The 22,047-nt window shown below is 35.9% G+C and overlaps 1 protein-coding gene across 17 annotated transcripts in view; it reads right to left on the bottom strand.

Annotated features, from left to right (window-relative positions):
- The window catches only part of FRYL (FRY like transcription coactivator), a 161,167-nt gene that overhangs the window by 46,246 nt on the left and 92,874 nt on the right, over positions 1 to 22,047 (bottom strand). For 16 of the 17 annotated variants that reach the window (XR_001877335.1, XM_017830337.1, XM_017830255.1 and 13 more), the window contains 21 exons: positions 20,249 to 20,352; positions 19,524 to 19,632; positions 18,468 to 18,554; positions 17,640 to 17,811; positions 16,759 to 16,891; positions 16,395 to 16,502; positions 14,942 to 15,179; positions 14,136 to 14,321; positions 13,959 to 14,045; positions 12,931 to 13,199; positions 12,314 to 12,509; positions 11,215 to 11,339; positions 9,353 to 9,410; positions 7,945 to 8,036; positions 6,157 to 6,329; positions 5,555 to 5,715; positions 4,946 to 5,056; positions 3,882 to 4,036; positions 3,541 to 3,640; positions 2,263 to 2,431; positions 1,239 to 1,498 (listed from right to left, as the gene is read on the bottom strand). Coding sequence is in view for 16 of the 17 variants with exons in the window: in XM_017830337.1 (XP_017685826.1) it covers positions 1,239 to 1,498; positions 2,263 to 2,431; positions 3,541 to 3,640; positions 3,882 to 4,036; positions 4,946 to 5,056; positions 5,555 to 5,715; positions 6,157 to 6,329; positions 7,945 to 8,036; positions 9,353 to 9,410; positions 11,215 to 11,339; positions 12,314 to 12,509; positions 12,931 to 13,199; positions 13,959 to 14,045; positions 14,136 to 14,321; positions 14,942 to 15,179; positions 16,395 to 16,502; positions 16,759 to 16,891; positions 17,640 to 17,811; positions 18,468 to 18,554; positions 19,524 to 19,632; positions 20,249 to 20,352 (3,093 nt within the window). In the remaining variant the exon portion in view is untranslated. The remainder of the gene's footprint in view (positions 1 to 1,238; positions 1,499 to 2,262; positions 2,432 to 3,540; positions 3,641 to 3,881; positions 4,037 to 4,945; positions 5,057 to 5,554; positions 5,716 to 6,156; positions 6,330 to 7,944; positions 8,037 to 9,352; positions 9,411 to 11,214; positions 11,340 to 12,313; positions 12,510 to 12,930; positions 13,200 to 13,958; positions 14,046 to 14,135; positions 14,322 to 14,941; positions 15,180 to 16,394; positions 16,503 to 16,758; positions 16,892 to 17,639; positions 17,812 to 18,467; positions 18,555 to 19,523; positions 19,633 to 20,248; positions 20,353 to 22,047) is intronic. The other variant, XM_017829664.1, reaches the window with a different exon arrangement.

Genomic DNA, 22,047 nt, shown 5'->3' with positions numbered 1-22,047 from the left:
GGGTGTCAAGAGGTGTCAAGACAGACACTTTTCAGTGGTGCCCAGAGACTCTTTCTGGTGGTGCTCCTCATCCCAGGATGAGGAGCAATGGCCATAAACTAAAACATGAGAAGTTACACCTCAGCACGAGGAGGAACTTTGCATTGATGATGGCAGAGCACTGGAACGGGCCGCCTAGGGAGGTCTTGGAGTCTTCCTCTCTAGAAACATTCCAAACCCACCTGGACACGTTCCTCTGTAACCTGTTCTTAGATGACCCTGCCTCGGCAAGGCGGCTGGATTAGATAATCTCTAGAGCTCCCTTCCAACTCTTAACAATTTTATCATTCTGGGAAATTTAGTAGAGACCCATTCTCTCAGATGCTGACGACCTTGAATAAAACTCCACAGACCACAGACTGGCAAGAGTTTTTAATTTATAGCTCAAAACATGATCTCTCATCAGCAGGATTCATATATAACATAATATGATGAGAATTGGCAGAAGCATTGCATATGTCCAATATAACTTCTCTGTTGGAAGCAGCTATGACAGGAAGGAGAGTCAATTAGCCCCTGGTAATAAGATCGGTTCCAAAACTTCACTTTGAGATCAAAGGTATACAGGCAACTTGGTATTCTCTATCCAGCTAGACATCTATACTGCAGAACACCAGTTATATACAGTTACTATATAGAACAATTTTGGGTTAAAGAAAAGATACAAGGACTCCCTGAAACAACATCTCAGCCTTGGCCATATTGATCAACATAACTGGTCTACTCTGGCCTCCAATCGGGAGGTCTGGAGACACGCCATCTATAACGCTGCTGATGCTTTTGAGAAAGCACGCAGGATCACTCGCGAGGAGAAAAGACAACACAGAAAGAATCGTGCCTTGCAGAATATACCACCTAAGGAGTCTCTCTGCTGTGCCTTTTGCAACCGGACATGTCTATCTCGTATTGGCCTTTTTAGCCACCAATGCGCTTGCAACAAACGCGGGTAGAGCCCTTCCCAAATCTTCATTCGCGAAGCCCAGCCATGATGATAACAATTACTATAACATTTATATTACATATTTCTCAGAATACCTCAAAACTAAATGGTATTGTTTGGGTATACATAAGCAACTCAACAAATCTGAACAATAATTCTTGAAAGTTTGGTGACAAAGTATCTCTGAACAGTATTTTCTTATATCCTAAACAGAACAATCCATTGGAAGAAGATGAAGCACTTAAGTAATTAATCTTACCTTTGCAGTCATGTACATCAGATTATTCAGAACCATAGCTGTAGCCTGTGGCGATCCCCAGCCTTCTCCTCGTAGCCATCGTCTACTGTTCACCATCATTTCTCTGTCTTTCAAACAATCTTCTTCATCTTCATCTTGCCGACGAATGGTTGGCAAAGGTTTCAAGTCTACCAGCTCAATATTGTTCATCCATGGCAGCAGATAATGCAGCATCACCTGTCTCCCAGCTGGGTGAGCTGTTTGGATTCTCTGACTTACTTCTGCCATTCAAAAATTAGGTACACACATGAATTGCAAATCAATAATGAGAACTGGTTTGCTAATAACAACCATCATGAGCCCAGCATACCACACTGATACAAGGTAATGGTGATACTGATGCAATTTTTTGGTGAGATGACCAGTGCCATTTCATAATGATAAAGTCTGAAGTCTTCAGCAGAGCTAACTGAAGACTCTGCTAACAAACAACAGTACGTTGAAGAAACCACATTACTATGCACATATATATGAATTCCTGTAATTGGAGAAGGGAACTGAAAATCTACAGTACAAAAAAACATACTAACTTCGGCAAAAAAGCACTTAAATTTTTTTCTTCATCATCGCAGTCCTAGCAGTGGGGTTTTTTAATCGATGTAATAGGTTATTATTCTGCAATTGTTAAAAATGCTATGGAATGATGTATTTAAGCAATCTACAGTAAACAAGAACACAGTACAGAGAACAATGAAAGAATGATTTTAAAAAAACACTTGCAAATTATTTCTCTAATGTGAGTTTTCATGGTTATTAGAAAGTAATTAGGAAAAATATTTTTGATTCATGTTGTTTCCCCTTGAATATATTTAAAACACAAGTGAACAATAACTGTAACTCAGTAAGTTCTATTGTTCCATTCGCTATGATGATGTTGTTGTCCTGATTTCAGTGAATTACGTATAAATTAATTACTGAATAATAAGAATGACAAATTTTGTACAATGCTTTTGACTTGATGAAAATTTTTGTTTTAAAATCGTACCTGAGAAGATAGCAAGCGTCAGTTCAGGATAAGTCCTTGCTAATTCTTCTGACAGCTGATAATATGACATAGAATACAAATGTGGTAAAGGAGAAGGCTGACCCAAAACCCCATCCGTCCGCTGAACTTCCAGTTTGTGAGCGTAACGGAACATCTTTGGTTCCAAGATCTACAACAATAACGTTCAGAATTTGAAGCTAAGTATAGAGTTACTATGAACACCTTTATATAAAAATCACTTCTTAAAGTATCTACTCTCATTTAATGTTTCTTATCCATGAGGATCTCTGTACATCTAAAGTATCTGCTAAAATTGGTAATTTCATAGAAGACTAGTAAGATATACTCCACTTGATGAGTTTCCAGCAATAAAGTTCCAAAATATGCTTTCACAAAATACCATATTAAATATAAATTTATCTATGACAAAATGTGAAATACTATTTAACACTTGTATTTCCAAACAATACCAATTTTTGCCCATCTATGAGACATGGACAGGAGCAACATAATCTTTGATGTGGCAGAGGTGCAGCAGGAGGCTAAAGGACTCTGATACTTGAAAAATCAATTTGGGCTCATCTTAAGCAGTGGTGTCAACTTGAGAAGAAAGATGGGGCTGACACATCAACAGGGGTGTGACTTCAGTGGGGTCTTCACTGTTGAATTTAGCTGACAACTAAAACCTCGGAAAAAAACCCCAAGACTTACAGTCTGAGCCACAAGCAACACAGATTTATTTAAACACTAATGCTGCCTGTAAGATTAAGCTTACCCCTAAATGACCTCAGAAAGAAATATAACAAAGTAAATTACATGGCTAAGATTTCACTGTCATCTCTCCACACAAACAGCTGAAAAAATGTTTGGTTCTAATGTCAAAAACACAAAACTGACTGCTATCCCAGCAGACAGAGTGAAGGCTTGGGAAGCAATATGCTTCTCTCCGACGTGCTTTTGGACAAATGGAGCTATATATAAATATATCTCTGTTTCAGGGCCATATCAAGAGAGTCTTGATTTAGGTTTTGTTTCTTGAAAAAGAAGGTGTTATGAAAATACAGGTCTTAAGTGCTTAGTTCATAGAAATGGACACACTTCCACTGAAGTCTATTTGTGCCAGGTAAGGATGTGGCCTAACTATGTACTGAAATAGAGAAGAAAAAAAAAATACAGTGTATTTCATTACTGAAGAGAAGCAAACAATAAAAGATTTTTTTTTTTAATGTACAGGACAATTCTTATTTAAAAAAAAAAAATCAGAATTAGTTTACAAACCTGTAATAGTTGCATAGCAACTTCATAGATAGCCCTAGTAGAATCAGCTGCTTTAAACAGTATCAGATTCAGGAGGGTCACTGTATCACACTGGTAATCCCTAGGGATAAATTGCAAGTGTGAAAAAAGTAAAATTACATTTGGCTTTTTAAAATTTGAATTTAATTTTAATTTACAAGGGATATAATATGGGATAACATAACATTTTGAAAAGTTTCTCTAGTAACACATACACACAAACAGTGGTGATCTTTTCTCTCTAAAGCACAAAAAAGTGCAGTTCTATATGAAAGCACACTTTGAAAATAAAAGCTTTAAAGTTCTGAAAAATGCTGTAGTACCTGTTTTGGAACACACTGGCTATGGCTTTAAAACAGCCAGCTGCTACACGCTTGGAACCTGTGTAGCACCGGTCTACGGCCCAGTACATGAGGTTACTCTGGTCAGGGTTGAGTTCCAAGAGCAGCATGACTGCCTCACAGCCTAGCTGGTGAACCTGTATTCCAAGAAAGTGACAATACATATTTAAAAATGTAGAAAAAAAGACTAACTTACAAAATGGCATAAAGTAGGGAAATACATATTTAATAAAACCCAAACCTTTTGAAACATAAAATGTGTCCTATACAAAAACAATGACACCACAGCTTAAAGTAACAACAGATAATTCTATCAACACTGTTTAACATTCAACTTGCACACAGTCATAAATTATTGACATAAATAACTAGAGAGCTCTCCTGACTTTTATTCTCCTCAGTTTCAAGGCTAGCTTGAGCTATTTACTATTTTCACATCTTACACTGAACACTGACCTGAAAGCATCAGATAGAGAAAAGCACTTAAACACATGCAAGAATTCCAGTTGGATACAAGGGATAGATCTACATGGAGACTTGCATCTTCTCTTGAATCAAAGCAGCCCACTGGAGCTGTATTTTTATACAATCCTAGCATTATAGGGCAATGGACGCCCTACCTTTTAAACTGAAAGCTTGCCTTACTGTTTAGATGAAAAGTTTGGTCTTCCTAACTCTGCAGGACCCCAATGGACTCTACAGTCTCAGTTCATGTTCAAAATGTCATCTCCTTTAAATTTCTGAAACATCTGCTTATTACTACTACTTAACTAACTGATTAGTTTAAAAATGATACACAGTGCTTCACCCCTTGCCCTTTCCTCTTCCATCCTGTTTCTCTGTTCTTGGACTGTGATTAGGGATTACCTTCCTCAACAGGATGAATATACATGAAAGAAGGACAGAGCAAAACTACGCACTACTACAACAGCTTTGAGCTTAAGCCACTCTAAATCATTTAGGCAAATCTGACTGCAAGCTCATTAAAGCATGTATGTTTGAAGGCGCTGATAGCTACAAACCAATGCTGACATTGTCTGTATTACCTTTTTATCTTGTGAATCCAAAATATTATCCAGCCATTTGTACAAATAGCCATCAGATGAGAGCCCGACGTTGTCTGCAACAGGGCCGCAACACAGTACAGCAGACATAGCCTTCAGAAAGCAATTGAAAACCACTACATTTTAGTAACTCATGTACAACTCTTACTAAGGTCATTAAAATATCAGAAAACTAAATTCTAACCTGTCAAGGGACGAAGACCAAGGCTAATAAAATCTGTTTAACATTTTATTCAAGAAATTATCAAATCATAGTTTTCTCAACTTTGAAATACAAGAAAGGGCCAATACTGAAATGCTAACATACTGAAGAGTTAAATACACCAGTTTCATTGTTAACATACATTTACATGAAAACCTTTCACCTTAGGCAACTGAGGACTAAAGTCATGGGAAGTGAACATTCAGTAGTAGTTTTAAGAAATTTCTATAGCAAGCGCAGTAGTTCAGAGTTTGGAAAAAGCTGAACTGTCATAAATACATGCAAGCATATGAGAAAAAAAAAACACTAAGTCATGAATGGCCTAAGTGTTAAATTTGCTTAGGTCAACATAACAATCTATTTCCAAAATTCAAAAAGTGCTAAAATACCTTCAATGCACAGTATTGGTGTCTGTTTATTCGCATGTTTCTATCACTGTATCTGTCCAGGGGAGTAAACATGATACTAAAAGGACCTGCCCAATGACTGAACAACATAAATAGACTGTGGCGTAGACTCTGCTGTGGAAAGACACTTCTTCTCTGGTGTACTGTAAGAAAAGCCCAAAGTTAGACACACTCCTCTTGTCATTCTTTAAAATAAAGTATGTAACACAGAAACAGACCCAAACAATGAATATAAAAGGAAAAATCCATGTAAACGCACTATTTTAACATCATAACTGTTGGACGTAGCTTTACTATTGTCTTGTTTGATGCCACTAGTGCACAGGAATTTATTAGTCTATAGAATTCAAATGCAACAGCCAACCAACAAAACTTTGCCAAATAGTAGCAAAAATCTCCCTTAAAACTCATGCTTTTAAAGTTATATTCAAAACTGATGTCATAAATTATTTTAATGAAAGTATTCTGAAACTTCAGATAAAAAATGGCTTTTTCTTTAGTTTCTGTTTGGTTGGTTTTTGGTTTTTTAAATGTACTTTGTATTAAATATAGTCATCAGAAGTTACTAAAGCATTTTTACATACCTGGAACATTTTGTATGATATTTGCCACTAAGGCACTAAAATGGCATCGTATATCTTTCAATGTATCAGAATCCTTTTCATTTTCTGCTTCTAGGAGTTGTCTTGTTAGATCGACATACTCAAGTAAAGTGTTGTTGAGGGAATGTGTTTCGTTATCAAGGCCACCACTTGCACTTAAAAATAAAATAAATTCAAAAAATCAAATAGCATGATAATTACATACATTTTTTGAAAACAAATTTTTTGATCTTTAAAAAACCCTCATCATTGCAAATATTTATTTCAAAGTAATTTCTTCATCCAGCTTCAATTTCAGTTTTAAAATAAAGAACTCCAGTGAAAGCAAACTAATAATCAAACCTCACTATCAGAAGTCACTCATCCTTCTACTGAACTAGTTCTTATACTGGGGACATATGTTAAAAATAATAAATACCCCCCCCCAAAAAAAAGACCCTCCCACAAACCCACACAATTTGTAAACTAGAAAAAATAATTACTACTACTTGATGACAGTCATCTTTAGGCCATATTGATTTTTGGAAGTCAGTCAAGATGTTTGGTACCTAGTGACACGCTGTTGATGACAAGCAGGTGAAAGCAATTTATTCGTTTTATATATTCATTTCCCATCCTCATGGTTTTAGCATCTGACTAGACGTCTGTACTAAACTAAGTAAGGATATTAAAGACTACATGATTTAAAGCTGCCCTACTTTGAAAAACAATTGGTAGAAGGGTGATTCCTTTCCCCTCAACTCCCTCCACCACATTTCCACATTTGCACTAAAGACATCTAAAAAGCATTCCTTGCACACCGAAGGCAAGGTGATGCCTATGGCAACCCTTAATTGTTTGTTAGCTTCAACCACAGAGTCAGACTGGCCTCAGAGAGAAAAGCTGACAAAGTTTCAGGGTGCAGACTGCGGTTAGGGCATATTTTATACAAGCTACTTAAACATCAGGGAGAACCTTAAAAGATAAGAAGGGAGAGTATGATTTTAACGGCTGGACTCTGAAATTTGAGCATGCTGAAAGACATTTTAGCAATGCTTCTGAGGCAACATTCTGAAATATTCTGCAGCAGCTTGCTTAAAGATTGAGAATGTCACACTGACTGTATCACTAAGGTTGATAAATACATGTCTAAGTATTGTTTGTCTAACAGAATGGGACCATTTCCTAGCCTACTTGCTCTTACACGATTCCACCAACTTAGAAAAAACTTTCCAACAGACTTGTAAAACATATGCCAGAATTTCTTTTTTCAAAGTGTCCCTACACAAGTAGGATAAACTGAGGAAAAAAACCCTCAATAACCCAGTTAACATTCTTCATTCCTCAGAAATAAAAAAAGGTCCAATATTAATGTGCAGCAGCCTTCTCTGTATAGGATGTGCTGACTAGCATCAGCACTCCAGGTGAGGAAGAACTCATCTGGCTGATCACAGAATAGTTACAATTTGCACAACTGGTGCAACCTTTGAGAACACACAAACAAGAAGGAACACGACACACTGCCTGTTCAAAGCAATGTCCTGGAGAATAGTAGCATTTTAAATAAAACACAGAACACAGTGACAAAGAGCACGGGAGAGGAACAGATTAGAAAGCCAGCTTTATAAAACTGTCAGTTTTATAAAACTCCAAGTTTTATAAAACCACATCTATCTATTTAGTGGTATACTAAAACTCACAGATGAATTTTGCAAGCTTGTTATACTGGGTCATAAGAATACCAATGACAATTCCCAAAAATAAACAACTTCTCATCAGTGCTTCCCCTACCTGTGACTAATGACACCAGCATCTGCCAACAGTTCAAATATTCGTACTAGTTGTACTCGTAAAATATCTCGACGCCTGCGTCGTTTCATGTTCTATTCAACAGAGGAAACACAAAATTAAATGAAGCAGAGGAAAAGCTAAGTATAACACCAGCGTGGAACGTAAAAGCAATATATCTTTACTACAATCAGCATCAATTATCAGAGGTGCTAACCTTTTTAGAGGTGTTACCCAAATTGCTAACAATTTCTATAACCAAAAAATGAACAAAATTTTTCCCTGTTGCGACTCTTAAGATATACCAGGTTTGCTATCACATGTATTATCAAAATAATGGGTTTGTCGGTCCCCTGTCACAAAGTGCAACATATAGAACAATGAAGTACTAACGGCAGTCTTTCTACATATTTTGAAGGAGGTGATTCTGTCCCTCTGCTCCACTCTCGTGAGCCCCCACCTGGAGTACTGTGTTCAGCTGTGGGGTCCTCAAACACAATAAAGACATGAACATATTGGAGTGGGTGCAGAGGAGGGCTCAAAAATGGTCAGAGGGCTGGAGCACCTCTCTTATGAAGACAGGCTGAGAGAGATGGGGCCATTCACCCTGGAGAAGAGAAGGCTGAGGGGAGACCTTATTTGCGGCCTTTCAGGGTTTAAAAGGGGTTTATAAGAAAGATGGGACAAACATTTTAGTAGGGCCTGTTGTGATATGGCAAAGGGCAATGGTTTTAAACTAAAAGAGGACAGATTTAGACTTGATATAAGAAAGAAATTTTTTGGAATGAGGGTGGTGAAATACTGGCACAGGTTGTCCAGACAGGTGGTAGTTGCCCCACCCCCAGAAACACTCAGGGTCAGGTTGGATGGGGCTCTGAGCAACCTGATGCAGTTGATGATGTTTCTGCTCATTTCAGTGGGGGTGGACTGTATGACCTTCCAACCCAAACAGTTCTATGATCCTATGACTTGCATGCAAGACTGACAAAATACACTTTGGTGTAGTAACATTTTGAAACAGAAGAGAGCTCCTTCCCATCATCTGTAATTATAAATTTATTACTTATAAAAACATTACAGTTACCATAAAAAATACTGAGTAATCATCCCTGACTTTGTTTTTGCAGAGATTATTATTTCTATGAATACCTACTAACACTTCTAAAACTTCCTGTAAAACAAGTTCTTCATTGGAAAATTTTTAGTATTTAAGAATAATACAGAGCTCAAAATAAACACAAAGCTCTTCTAATGTAAACACCTCACAATTATTTAAAAAAGCAACATTTCACATTTTTATCTGGTATACTGACAGTTTTTACTTGCAGAAATTAAAGAATATAACTAATATTCCTGCTCTGTGAGAAGACAGTTAAAATTGTATTGAATATAATGGAAGTTATCCAATTACCTCTGGCCTTCTTTCAAGTGCTTCCTTAATTATAGGATGTAATTCTTCTATTAGTTCCCTGAATTAAAATAATTAAAAGGATAAAAACAAACATCAAATTAAGATCTAAACTGAAAGATGTTTCTCAGTAACTAGTGTTACAACACAAGTGAAAACACCCTCAGGTTTTCCTTCTTTACCTGGAGCTTTTTAAAGAAAAGTTTCCTAGAAAGATATTTTCCTAATTTAAAGCAGATTACTAAATGGATGTCTCAACAACTACCCCTACATTTGCATTCTCCAAGTATTATGGCTTTTTTCTGTCACAAACCATTGTCATTAATTTTCATACTAAGGGTTTAACAAAGATGTGCAAACAGGTATTATTAGGGAGGGAAAAAAGATGTTGACAGCTTATCATACAATGCTCTTTCAGCTGTCATGATGCATTTTCTTGTTAGTAAAGTTTGTTCTTTAAGTCCAGCAACACTACACTGACAGAAGTCAGACCAGTCTCTTTGAAAACTGAAATAGGTTCTGACACTGTCCTTACATTCCCCATTTGTTCTGAAGCTCCACAGTCTTTACTACTACTCAGTTCCTTCTGCCAAACTAAGACTCTGTTACTTCTTTAAAAAGGGAAAGGTGAAGGAGATCAGTAGTAAGGATCTATGCAGACAAAATACTAAGGTAAAAATATATTGGTTGTACTTACAAAGGAGAGCAAGAGATACCTAGACAAGTTCATGTGATCAGTTACACAAAACAAAAATAATATTCTATTAAGTTTAAGTGGATTGAGTATACACATAATCTATGACGAAAAAGTTCCTGAGTAAACATACAAAGTGGGGAGGAAGAGTGCTTAAAAACTCAAAAGCTAAACAACAAATCAGTGCAGAGCTCTAATGCTAAAGGGTGGGTTACAGCTGGCATCTGGTGAGAGCACATGTGTTTTGAGAAACAAAACACATTCTGAATACAGAAATGGTCAAACTGTTAAGAATCAGATTTTTTTTTGTAATTTGCTGAATGAGTGGTTTCTAATTTAGAAAACAAGGATTTAAGGTGAAATTATCTCTGAAAGCATTTCTGGGCTTTAGAATACAATTACGATTTAAACTTTTAAACAGATCTTCAGGGTCATGAGACAAAGTCTTGCTTTGCTCCTGGTAGGGGAGCAAAGTAAGATATTATATAAAATTATAGGATTATAAAGGGATATAAAGCAGAATATGATAACGGAGGACTTGGCATTACAAATTCAATATTGGCTCCTCATCTGCAATAATACAGGACACAAGTGACTGGAGAGAAACATCATCTCATTCAAAACCAACAATGTAAGTGATCCCTGGTTCTTTCTGCAGAAGCACAGTTGGTTGCTAGGCACAGTACAACTTCATAACTCTCACTATACGAGGTTGGCTGCTGTCACAGAACACCTGATGGCTTTCCCAGGAGGTTTTCTTCCCCTCAGATGCTCTCACTCTTCACCCATCCTCCTTAAAGAGCACTTGGCAATACCAATAAGGAGAGTTTATCTACTCTAATAAACTTGAATATAAATAACATTTCAAATGTTATTACTTCACACAGTCTGTTCTTTAACAAAATGGCAGCTTTTAATATCAATAAAAGTTAGCTGTTTATAGTTTCAACTAACTTATTTTTCTTTATGCAGGCCTGACCTCCACATGAAATCCTTTCACATCTCTAACAATCTATATCACGCCTCTAAATGCTAGAAAAGACAAGACAATCAGTTGTCACAGCTTTTTCAAAATTCTTGAAAGAAAAAATAGTGAATCTTTTTCTATGAGCTCTGATTCCCTAGCTTTATAATCAACTGGTATAAAAGCAGAATCAAACACAACAGTTACCTAAAAGCTCCTGGGTTGGTCCTGCCAAGTCCCAGGACAAGGGATTCTGTAATTTCCATGCTCTCAGAGCGCATCATTGGAACTATGTGCTTAAACAGGGAGGAAGGGGATGGAATGCCAATAATCTAAAAAGAAAACCAGAATAAAACAGGATGAAATAGTTGCCAAACAAATGGTGACATGAAAATACCTGCTGTAATTTCTCTGTCTTCTCACATTGGATCAGTGATTCAAAATGATAAAAATGAAATTTATATTTGACATGGAAAAAGATTTTCTGAAATAGTAAAGTAGTATTAACTATTTCTTGCATTACTGAATTTTCATTGTCAGATGACAATGAATGACTCAACACGATATACAGATGCTATGCATGTTTGGTGTATCTGCCGTCCTTGGGGAAAGTAAGTAGATTTTTTGTGTCCAACTCCTTAGAGTCCCTTGCGGCTCTCAAAGAGATCACAGCCTTCAGTCTACAGTTTTTCAGATTTAGGGAAAGTATCCTGATAACAAGATGGAAGTGGAACAGGCTGCTTCTGCCAAAAATCTGCTGCATAGTCCAAGAATTATCTTCATGTCTACTGTACCTTTTACAGGAAGCCAAAAAGGAGACGAGCAAAAAGCAGAAAAGAAGGGGGAAAAAAATAATCTGCAGGCGCTCTGAAGCTAGGCAGACAGAAAACTGTCTGCGGTTGGGAAAATATAACAAGATACATCATGCCTCAATAGGTTGCTGTTTCAATTACTGAAGTGAGAGGCTTTTTGCTCAGAACTGCAGAAGTCTACTGACAGCAAAAACACCCCCTTAACAGTGAACAAAACATTTCTTTATTACAGCTAGCTAAGACTTTGAGACTGGGTAACTTTTTATTACATGGTAAGATTTGCCTTAAAAACGTAAGCAGAAAAGCTTCTACAGCACAGATTGGGAAAAGTGAACTAAAACACTATCCCCTCAGCAAATGAAAAACTAACGCATACTAAAAATATTCTGAGATAAATTATCCCAGTTTCTAATCATGACAGTTATTATAGGTTCTGGTGTTTCTATTTCCAAATACATGTAGACTTATTTACAATAAGCATTAGAAGAACCTACTCTTGAATCAATGCTATAACCACTGTCAGGAGTAGACGCCAGCGTCTCAGGAGGGGAACATCTCACAGAGCCTGTGGAAGTGGAGGAGTTTGAAGAAGACGCTGCACTGCAGCAAAGAATCAGGTAGTTTCTCCAGAGCCCAATATAGGAGTCACTGCTTGTAGTAGTATTCACTTTCTTTGCATTGATAGGGCTGCTATTAAAAAAAAAAAAAAAAAAAAGCTCAGCAGAGTAAATGAAGCTTACCACATTTCACTTTGGTTTTCTACTGAATTTATTTTTCAATTATGCATATGCCATTGCTTCCAATATTGTTAACATAGTAAACTCTGAATAAGTTTTTCAGAACAGACCTGTACATCAATAATGTACGCTTGTATATTCAAATTTGTTGAACTACAGTATGGCCAAAGGCATGAATTAATCTTCACAGCAGATAACTTTTTATCCAGATAAATCTGCTGTAATTTTCTGTTATATAAAGCTGAATTAAATCCACAGAAAATATCAAGAGCCTACAGGTCACCTCGCTCAAACAATAATGACTTTACAGTGATGATAAATCTTGAAAGAATACCCAATATAACATACTGCACTTACTTTAGAAATCAACTTACTTGATATCCACTTGTGGAGACAGCAGTTGGAGTCTGGTATAAGCAAACGTCCAAGCATAGCTTACAGCTGTTGGGCAGTGTTTTGGAAGATTTTCCTGCTTCATGAAACTCGAGAGGCTTATAATCCATGGATCTTGGCCTTGAGTCACATGTGCAAATATCCATATATGTGAGGGACTGACCACATCAAACTGGTGGCTGATTGGGGAGGAATTCCAGTCAGCCAGAGTTTGTAAATCTATTGAACTGGGACAGTACAGTAAAGTAGTCTGTGTGCATAGAAAAGAGAATAAGGCAATACTTAATATCCATGTGTATTAAGTAGCAATCTCTTTAATTGTTAAATATCTAATAAAGTATCACTGTCAAAACCACATCTGCAACAGATAAAACACATAATTTACGTGGGTTTTTTACAGAAGTTCTTAATGTGAACAGTTATATAAACATGCTGTTTGGGAAGGAACTGGATATTAGGAAATAGCAAATTCTAGAAAAAGGCCTTTTCACTCATAATGATTTCATTCTTACAAAATATGTATACTCAAAGTCTTATTACTGAATTCCAACTTGTTTCCTAAACCTAAAATCAGAAGGGTTTCCTTGATACTTAAGAGTTTATGATAAGTACGTAAGTATGGAATTCAGTTGTTATTCACTGACAGTTATTACGGCTTTCATCACGGATAAAGGACACACTGACCATTATGAAACTATACTGCTGCAGAAAAAGGCAGTGCCCTTTGCTTCAAAGAAATTGCAATCAGTAAGCAAGATAAGAAAAACCAGATAGAGTTGTCAGCGTTTATACAGTGGTGATAATGACACACTATCGGTCAGAAAGTGTACAATGGTGGTGTCAGTCTCACAACATTCGTCAAGATTTTTGCCTTTTTCTCTTTGTTTGTGGCGCTAAATTGTTGAAAAACTTAGCATGAACATAATGACACTATCATTTAAAATATATTTGGGACAGTTTTGCAGCATTATGTCATCTTATAACCAACTTAATATAAAAACTGTCCTACCTGGTCAGCCCCAGTGAGATGTATGAAACTTTCCAGGATAGTAGCACTTAGTCTGTCCATTACATCTATAGCCAATTCATCATCACTCTACAATATACAAAGCATAAAAAGCTCAAAGAAAGTCAACATAAAATCAGTTTCATTAAGCAGTTGTAAGAACGGGTCATCAACTCTTACCTTCGAAATTTCTAGAAGTGTGAACAAGGCCCTTATTTCTCTCAGAACACTGACAGCTAATCTCCTGGTGGCAGGCCTGGTGCTGCAAAGGATGACCAAAGCAAAGCCTTCCACTACGTGAAATACACTGGAATAAAGGGTCCTCTCCAGAGGAAGGGTATGGGCAGCCCCATTGGATACACCACGCTAAGAAAAAAATCACAGAAGTTAAGCAAATGAAGAAAAAAAGTAAACACAATTAAGATATAGTTCCACTACTGGAGATGGCAAAATAATCATAAAATATTTAGATCTTGTTTGGCTACTTGTCAAATTTGCATTATGAGAATAATATAGTATTAGTCACTGTTTTTTTATTACCTCTCTGAATTTAGTCCAAACATATATCACAAGAATGTCTTTATTTCACTTTCTCAGGAGAATGATGCAGTGAGAGCCAAATTAAAAAAAAATATGAATACTGTTATGTAAAAGACTGTATAAAATCAAACTACTTGACCTCGTTCTACTGGCTAGTAAAAAATGCTGGGTTTTTCCTAGTTCTACTGTTTGAGAACTCCTATTTATTTCCAGTTACACATGATGACTTCTGATGTAAGTAAAAATGTAGTCATGAATTAGCGTTTTTGAAACTAATTTTGTTTTGGTAGAAATGCTGATTTAAAAAAATAGATCAAAAAGTCTTCAAGCACTGTAAGAAAGTTAGCTGAATTTTTATTACTTAACAAAAACAATGAAGTCCACTAATAAAATTGTATGTAGATTCAAACGGTGTTCTAACATCAAAGGACCTTATATAGATATACCTGGGAATCTTGAGTTTTATTGTGCATTTGGGCTGCTTGTTTCCACTGATTTATGAGCTGCACTAACATTTTTACTGCATTGTCAAGAAGCGTTGGGTGGACGTCAGTCACTTCACGCACAATAAAATATACAAATCCTGAAAGAACATCTTCCCGCCAATCTGGAAAATCAAGCATTAATGCTTGGAGAGTATTGAAAGCCAAGGCACGAAGTTCTTCATCCATATGAATTGTCAGCCTGTTTAGAAAAAATACTGGTATCATCACCCTAGATACACACACTCTTAATCAGCCTTTATCATATCAAGTTCAGTGTTAACTCTTCCTTCTTTGCTGTACAATGTAGAGAACACTTTCACATAGACGCATTTTCAGCACTGAATAGACCTGAAACTGGCTACTAACAGAAGGTGCTTCTACTATAGCAAAATATTGCAAGGTTTCACAAAACTTAATACAAACAATTTTCAGGAGAGACTGCCAAGTCTTTCACATAGGTACATCTTTGCATGCATCTGAGCAACCACCTTAGAGCTCAGTACACAGGCACTCTGTGATGCACAGGTTCTTTTCTTCAAATTAAAACCGAAAAGAACAGATAATTTTTGCAGTTAAAGCTTTACTTTAGATATGAGAAAAAAAATCACAAAAAAATCCCTTAGCATATATACTTAAAAATATGTCTCAGCCCGCTAAGGTAGAAGAAATGTATCCCAGTACTGTATTATTACTTAATGCTTCATGTCTTTTATATGCCTTTTAACACTGAAGAAAAATTAGAAGTTAGAAGAACCTTATTCTCTCACATTATTACTAACTTAGTATATATGTAACTCAACACATTATATTAAAATGAATTTATAATTTCAAAGCTAAAAGCTATCCTGTATTTCTGTGCCAAGACCATTCTTGCATTAAGAATAAAAAAAATATCTCAACTACTTATCAGGACCAATAAGGCACATTCAATTTAAACTGAGATAAGAAACAGAAGAGTACGGGTCATGTTGGATCAAAAAAATGGAAAAACAATGCAGGATTCATAGAGAAAAAGAACAGTTTCCCTTAAGTGCCTGTCTCACATTTTGGTAATTCAAACAAGAATGACTTTATGAAGATTTATAGTATTAGCAATAGGAAGAGAAAAAAAAGGGGGAAAAGTATGATAGTTGTAAAAAAAAGATAAAACACATTCAAAAAACCCCCAAAGCAACAGAAATAAATTCCTGCTTCTCAAAAATTATCTCTAAAAATAAGTGCAAAATCTGCAGGATACATTTACCTCCTGCTACTCTGGCCAGTAAAACTCGACCAACTGAGAAGGTAGTCAGGAGCAGGAAGGATGGAATCTGTATGCAGTGGACTTATACTGCATAGTGAGTGCACTGACAAACGTGCACATGCAGCATTTAAAAAAGAACATCCAATAGGAGCTCAACTTCATTTCTCTTACCTTGCAAGCAATTCAATGAGGTCAGTCCTACTCATACCATCTGGAATCAGTCTTGGGATAGCAGCAATGCAAGTTCTGAACAAATCTATCTTAGGTTTCCTCTCACCCCTATAAAAAGAGTGTATAACCAAAAAAACAACAGGAAAATTTACTTCAGTACACCATATATATTTATTTTCAATTTCGTGTCAAAACTAAGGAGGTAACAAACATTTTTAGCTTTAATTAATGAAATTAACATTCACTTATTAGTCAAGTAAAAAACCCACTACTGTAATGCATTAATGATGGCATCTGCAACATTGCAGCATAAAAATAATATGATGTTACTGTGACAGTGAAAATACCGTAATGCAGTACATACGTAATCATGTCTTCTGGTTCTTTATTGGACATCTGCACGCTAGTCATGCACATGGGCCTTCCAACTTCTTTGTCCAAATGCCTAAGAATGCTATCCAGTGCTTTTCTGACTTGAGGATAGTATATGGACATTCCTGAAAAGTCAAAGAGTTCCATCACCTCTTTCATTTGTTCTTATTTAATTTTACATTTTAATTAAAATATCTGCCACTTATTCAGTTTTGGACAAATTTCTTATTGTACAACAGATGACATAAAACATGTACTTTAACTGTCAAAAGAAATGCATGTATATATAATATATATATATAGATATATATACAAATATACGAATATACAAATATGAGGTGGTATATGAAAATAGTGTATTTCAGAAAGAACATAAACACTGAAGCAACCATTAGTTGTTTCTCTGTTTTCTCAATTCCAAGCTTTTTAGTTCTAGTTTAAATTTTACATGTTGAAACAACCCTTTAGAGATTACTACCTCATTCACAGAATATCAGTAGAGCACAGGGATTAAAATTTTCTTACTTGACTCAGCCGTGAGACACTTGAGACATTTTAGAGTGACATCAAGGGAACAAAACTTGCCATGCTATTTTACCACACTAACTGTACTCATGCTTCTTTGTGCTGACTTGGCAATGCAAAACACTTTAAGAAAAGCCATGGATTTCATCTCAGACACCAGAAGGTCAATATTGTCTAGTAGCCCTCTCAAAAGAATCAAAGCAATTCTGTTAAAACAGGCTCTCATTAGATTCTTGTTAACAATTAAAATAAATACATAATTAAAGTTACACAAATGTACCACTTGAGAATAATTGAGAATATAAACACGCATACTGGAATGCCAACTTACAAAAGAATACAACATACCTATAACTTTTGCTTCCTCATCTGTCAGCGTTTTATTAAGAAAAATTTTCTTGACACGCAGAGTATTTCCTGAAGGGAGAACAACTCCTGTTGTTGGCATTGGTGGTTCACCATCTTTCTGCTGCAAGCTATCTGCTATAACAAGGAAGACTCTGAGGCCAATATTCATCCTCTTCAAGAGCAAAAAAGGGACAAAAAAAGGAAAGAGAAAACAGAAGAAATTATGACATTGAAGTATAATAGAGACAAAATACAATTTGCATTTTTTCTCTCTTATGAATAGGCAGCAGTACAGTTCCAGTAGGACAGGTATTATTTAAATATTACATATTAGGGTAGTGAAAGCAACAAGAATAAAGTTTAAGCTTTTCATGCCTCCCCACAACTCTGTTTCAAATAAGCTGACTGGGCCCAGGCTAAGATACTGAATACTTTATAGTGCTGAGCACTAAAGGACTTGATGCATCTCTACAGTAACACACTGACGACATACATTGCTTAAATGTCTCATCTGTTAGACTGGGTCTTGAAACATAAGGGCTGGGTATGACTTTCCTATAGAAAGGTTTTAGAGTTATACTGTAAAAAAACCTCATACTTTCTGAAATTTTTGTTGAAATGAGTCCCAATTGCAGAACTGCTGCTAGCTTATCTACTGGAAATGAAACAGCAATTGTGCATGACTACAACTACTTCTTTAGTTTTAATAGAACACACCTTCAGATATTTATTAATCTGCTTTTATCCTGGCTCAAAAATAGTTAACCACTTTTCCCCAAAATCCCCCTATGTTGTTCTCATGGCATGCAAGTAATGAGCTTTTTTTACCTCTGGATTAATAGTGAAGGTTTTAGGTGATTTTCCAACACTAAGAAGATCAAATATTATTTCTTTCATTGCAAAATCCAAACGTTCCTATAAAGTAAAACAGATTCATATGATCATCTCTTTTCTGTTAATACACACAATTTCTTGGCTTTGCACAGATGCTGGGTATCCTGTCTTAAAAATTTAAAAAATAAAAATAAAGAAGTTTAAAAAATATTCTTTTTTTTCATATTTATTCTTATGACTTAATTTTTATTTTTTTTTAATATAATACAATTCAACACAGCACCTCCTCTGATACAGTTGAACCATGTCTCCTGAAAAAATTTCCAGACAATTCTGCTCAGGTCAAATGCATTTCCACAAATAAGCTGAACTGTTTTAGAAAACTAAAAATTAGGGACAAAGAAAAGCTCATGGAAACAAAAAAAACCATTAAAACACAAATACAATAAATATAAAAAAATTTAACAGTGAAGGGTTCTGTGTCCTACCTCATCCCTATATGACCAAACACAAATCATTTTAGGAGCTGAAGCACAAACAACCAATTTCTAAGACAGGAAAACATGTCTCTAATCTATAATGTTATAGATGAATGAGAGTTTATCTTGTGAGATTATATCCTGCAATTCAATATTAGGATAACAGAAGCGCCTAAAATAATACAAATCATAATGCAATAATAACTTCACACTACTGCATTAATTGTATACTTTTTCTATCTACAGAGGGCAGTCTCCATATATAACTGGATACTACTGCTCTAATGCTTTGTCCCTTATAAAAATATCATAACGGATATACTAATTTTATTAGTGTACTTTATATATATATACACAACAGCGCAATGCAAATGGAAATACTAACCATCATAATGTTCATACACAACAGTTATTGAAGTTTAAATAGAATAATTTAGCCACTATTAGAAACACAGTGAGTTATTTCATTTGTTATACATATTCAGGAAAATTCTAAAACTAACCATAAATTTCCATTTCTTCCAAATAATGTGCATTCTATTCTTATAGCTCTAACTAAATATATTCTTACCTGAGCAATGAACTGAATAATCTTCACAAATATATTCAGAGGTGTGTCTCGTGGGACCACGCTACGCGATCCTTTTGGAAAAAGTGCTGATACAATGCTCATGAGACGGCTATGAGAATTTAGAAACAAAAAGAAGGAAAAAAGCCTTTTAAAAGTAACTCCTTATAACAGCAGAGATGTTATAGTTCAAATCTGGAAGTGTGTTGGTGGGGCTACTACAAAATAATACAGAAGTATATGACAGGTAGTACCACCTACAGGAAGTACAGCCCCAGTTGTCACAGGCAGCAGTATCGTGGATTCATTTATAAAATGAACAAGATCCTGTTTTAAACTAGTTACTGACAGTCAGGAGAAGGGGTAAAATCTGAATAACTATTCCAAATTCTCATTATGCACATTCATAAAGAAAAACTTTTTATTTCCAGTCCACACTTAGTGATGGCCACTTCATACCCTATTTGTTCTGGTAGCATTAGTGCCTTTTAACTTCAATAAATTTCCTGCTTATCTCTCTGCCATCTTCTATCCCTGCAAAGGTAATTCTAGACTCTATTCCTTCTCTTCATCAAAATAATCAAGGTCTTTTTGTTTTCCCTATTAAGACAAAACCCTGTTTACTCAACTAAGCCATCCCTTAGCTGGCTTCAAGATCTCCTCTCCTACTAGGTGGGAAAAAATCTGCTACAATCAGTAGTTTAAAATCCTTTGCATAATGAACTTACCTCTGAGTTACAGTGTTGCTTTCACATTTTATTCTAATAACATAAACCCACAATAACCTATATAAAGATTCCAGTGCAACTCGGGACATTTTGGGATCTTTATTCTGTAAAATAAATGAAAAAATACAGTTATTGTTGCCTGTGAGACACTGAGAAAATTTCTAGTTTTCACTTTTGAAAATATTTTCTTTTTTTTAAACAATGAAAGATGATGTGTTTAATATTCACTACAAGTTTTTAATATTTTTCCATAAAAACAACCCTGTATCGCACATTTTCAGTATTACCGAAATTTTTAACTAGCAATTCCAGCTCATTTTACATGTCTCTCATTCTGAGGGCAGAGGAGTAACTACAAAGCAGATATTCCTCTTGAGATGAACACCAAGAGCGTATTGCTTCCAAGAACTTTTCTCAGAAAGCCATTGGTAACGAATAGCTACTTAATAGCAAACTAATTTATAGTTTGCCTAAAATCCTGGAGTAGCTGCTTTGGATCAGGAACAAAGTCTAATTCCATCACTCAGTTTGTGACAGCAGACAGTAGCAGGTACAGAAGAAAAGAATGCAAAAGGCAGGCACACAAGGATGCTTCTCTGGGTATGGCTTCACACAACTTAGCCGTTTCCTGCAGGCTGTATTAGTGTTTACCTACTTCCAGTGAAATTTTATTTTAACAATTAAGCTACCTTTTCTTGAATTAATGTAAAATCCTGCAGCATCATTCAGTTTAAAGTATGCACTGGACGAAAAACAATTTTTGTCTGAAAGCTGCTACTAGGAGTTTAGCTTTGCTCCTCTGAGCTCTTAAACTGTGTAAAACAGTAACTAACTAATATTCTTTTTACCAACTCCAGACATCTCCTTTCCAACTACGGATTCTTGGTGTATGTATTATCTAGAAATGTCCAGCTCCTGGATTTGGCCATAAGTATAAACTTCTGAACATAATAAATGATTCCCAGTTGTCAACTTTTTAGGTATTGTCTCAATTCAAACTAACGAACCCAAACAAACCAAACAAAAAACCCAACAACTTTGTCCTTTCACAAAGGGTATAAGTGGACCTAAGACCATACTGTTCAAAAAGAGATGGTCTCATCCTTGGTTCCCTCCTCCACAACCTCAGTGCTCCCTCTGTGTTAACTCTAGCAGTAAGAAAGCCCATCAGTGAGCTGATCAAAATAATTTCACGTCCATGTCTGTGCAACAGAATACACAAAGGAGAGTATTTCTGAATGGCTTTAACAGACGTAGGTCAGGACTACCAGTTTTGCCAGCAGCTTACTTTAAGAGGGGCTGAAGGCCTATCACAGAATCACAGAGGCAAAAGCAATACTTTAAAGTAGTACATACAAGTAACATACATGACTGACTACCACAACATTAGAGGGAATTACTTAACCCAGTTTACATCAGTGATAATGCTCTTCTCCCCTCCCTTCCCACTCATCCATGTGCTCTGCCATCACCTCTGGACCAGCACACCTCTAACTAGGCAGCAGGTAAATTTAGGAAGCTGATCTGGACAAAATCTAACCAGTAAAAATTACACCTGTCCCTGGTTGGTATTCACACAGACAACTGTCCCACTGTCCAGTTAATTTACCAGCAGTGCTACCGTGAGGAAGAAGAGAACTGTATGAGAAGGGGAGACTGTGAAAGCTTTCATTTTAATTAACTCAAACAGCAGAAAACCCACGATATTATTATTCACTGTATTTAATTTACAGGTCAACAATTACTGATGGTCAAAGTAGGCTGGGTAATTCATTGGCACATGTGTTATCAAAGTCTAT

The sequence above is a fragment of the Lepidothrix coronata genome, unplaced genomic scaffold (assembly GCF_001604755.1).
Source record: "Lepidothrix coronata isolate B3197 unplaced genomic scaffold, Lepidothrix_coronata-1.0 Scaffold0, whole genome shotgun sequence".
Taxonomy (NCBI): Eukaryota; Metazoa; Chordata; class Aves; order Passeriformes; family Pipridae; genus Lepidothrix; species Lepidothrix coronata.
This window is presented reverse-complemented; position numbering and strand designations above follow the sequence as displayed.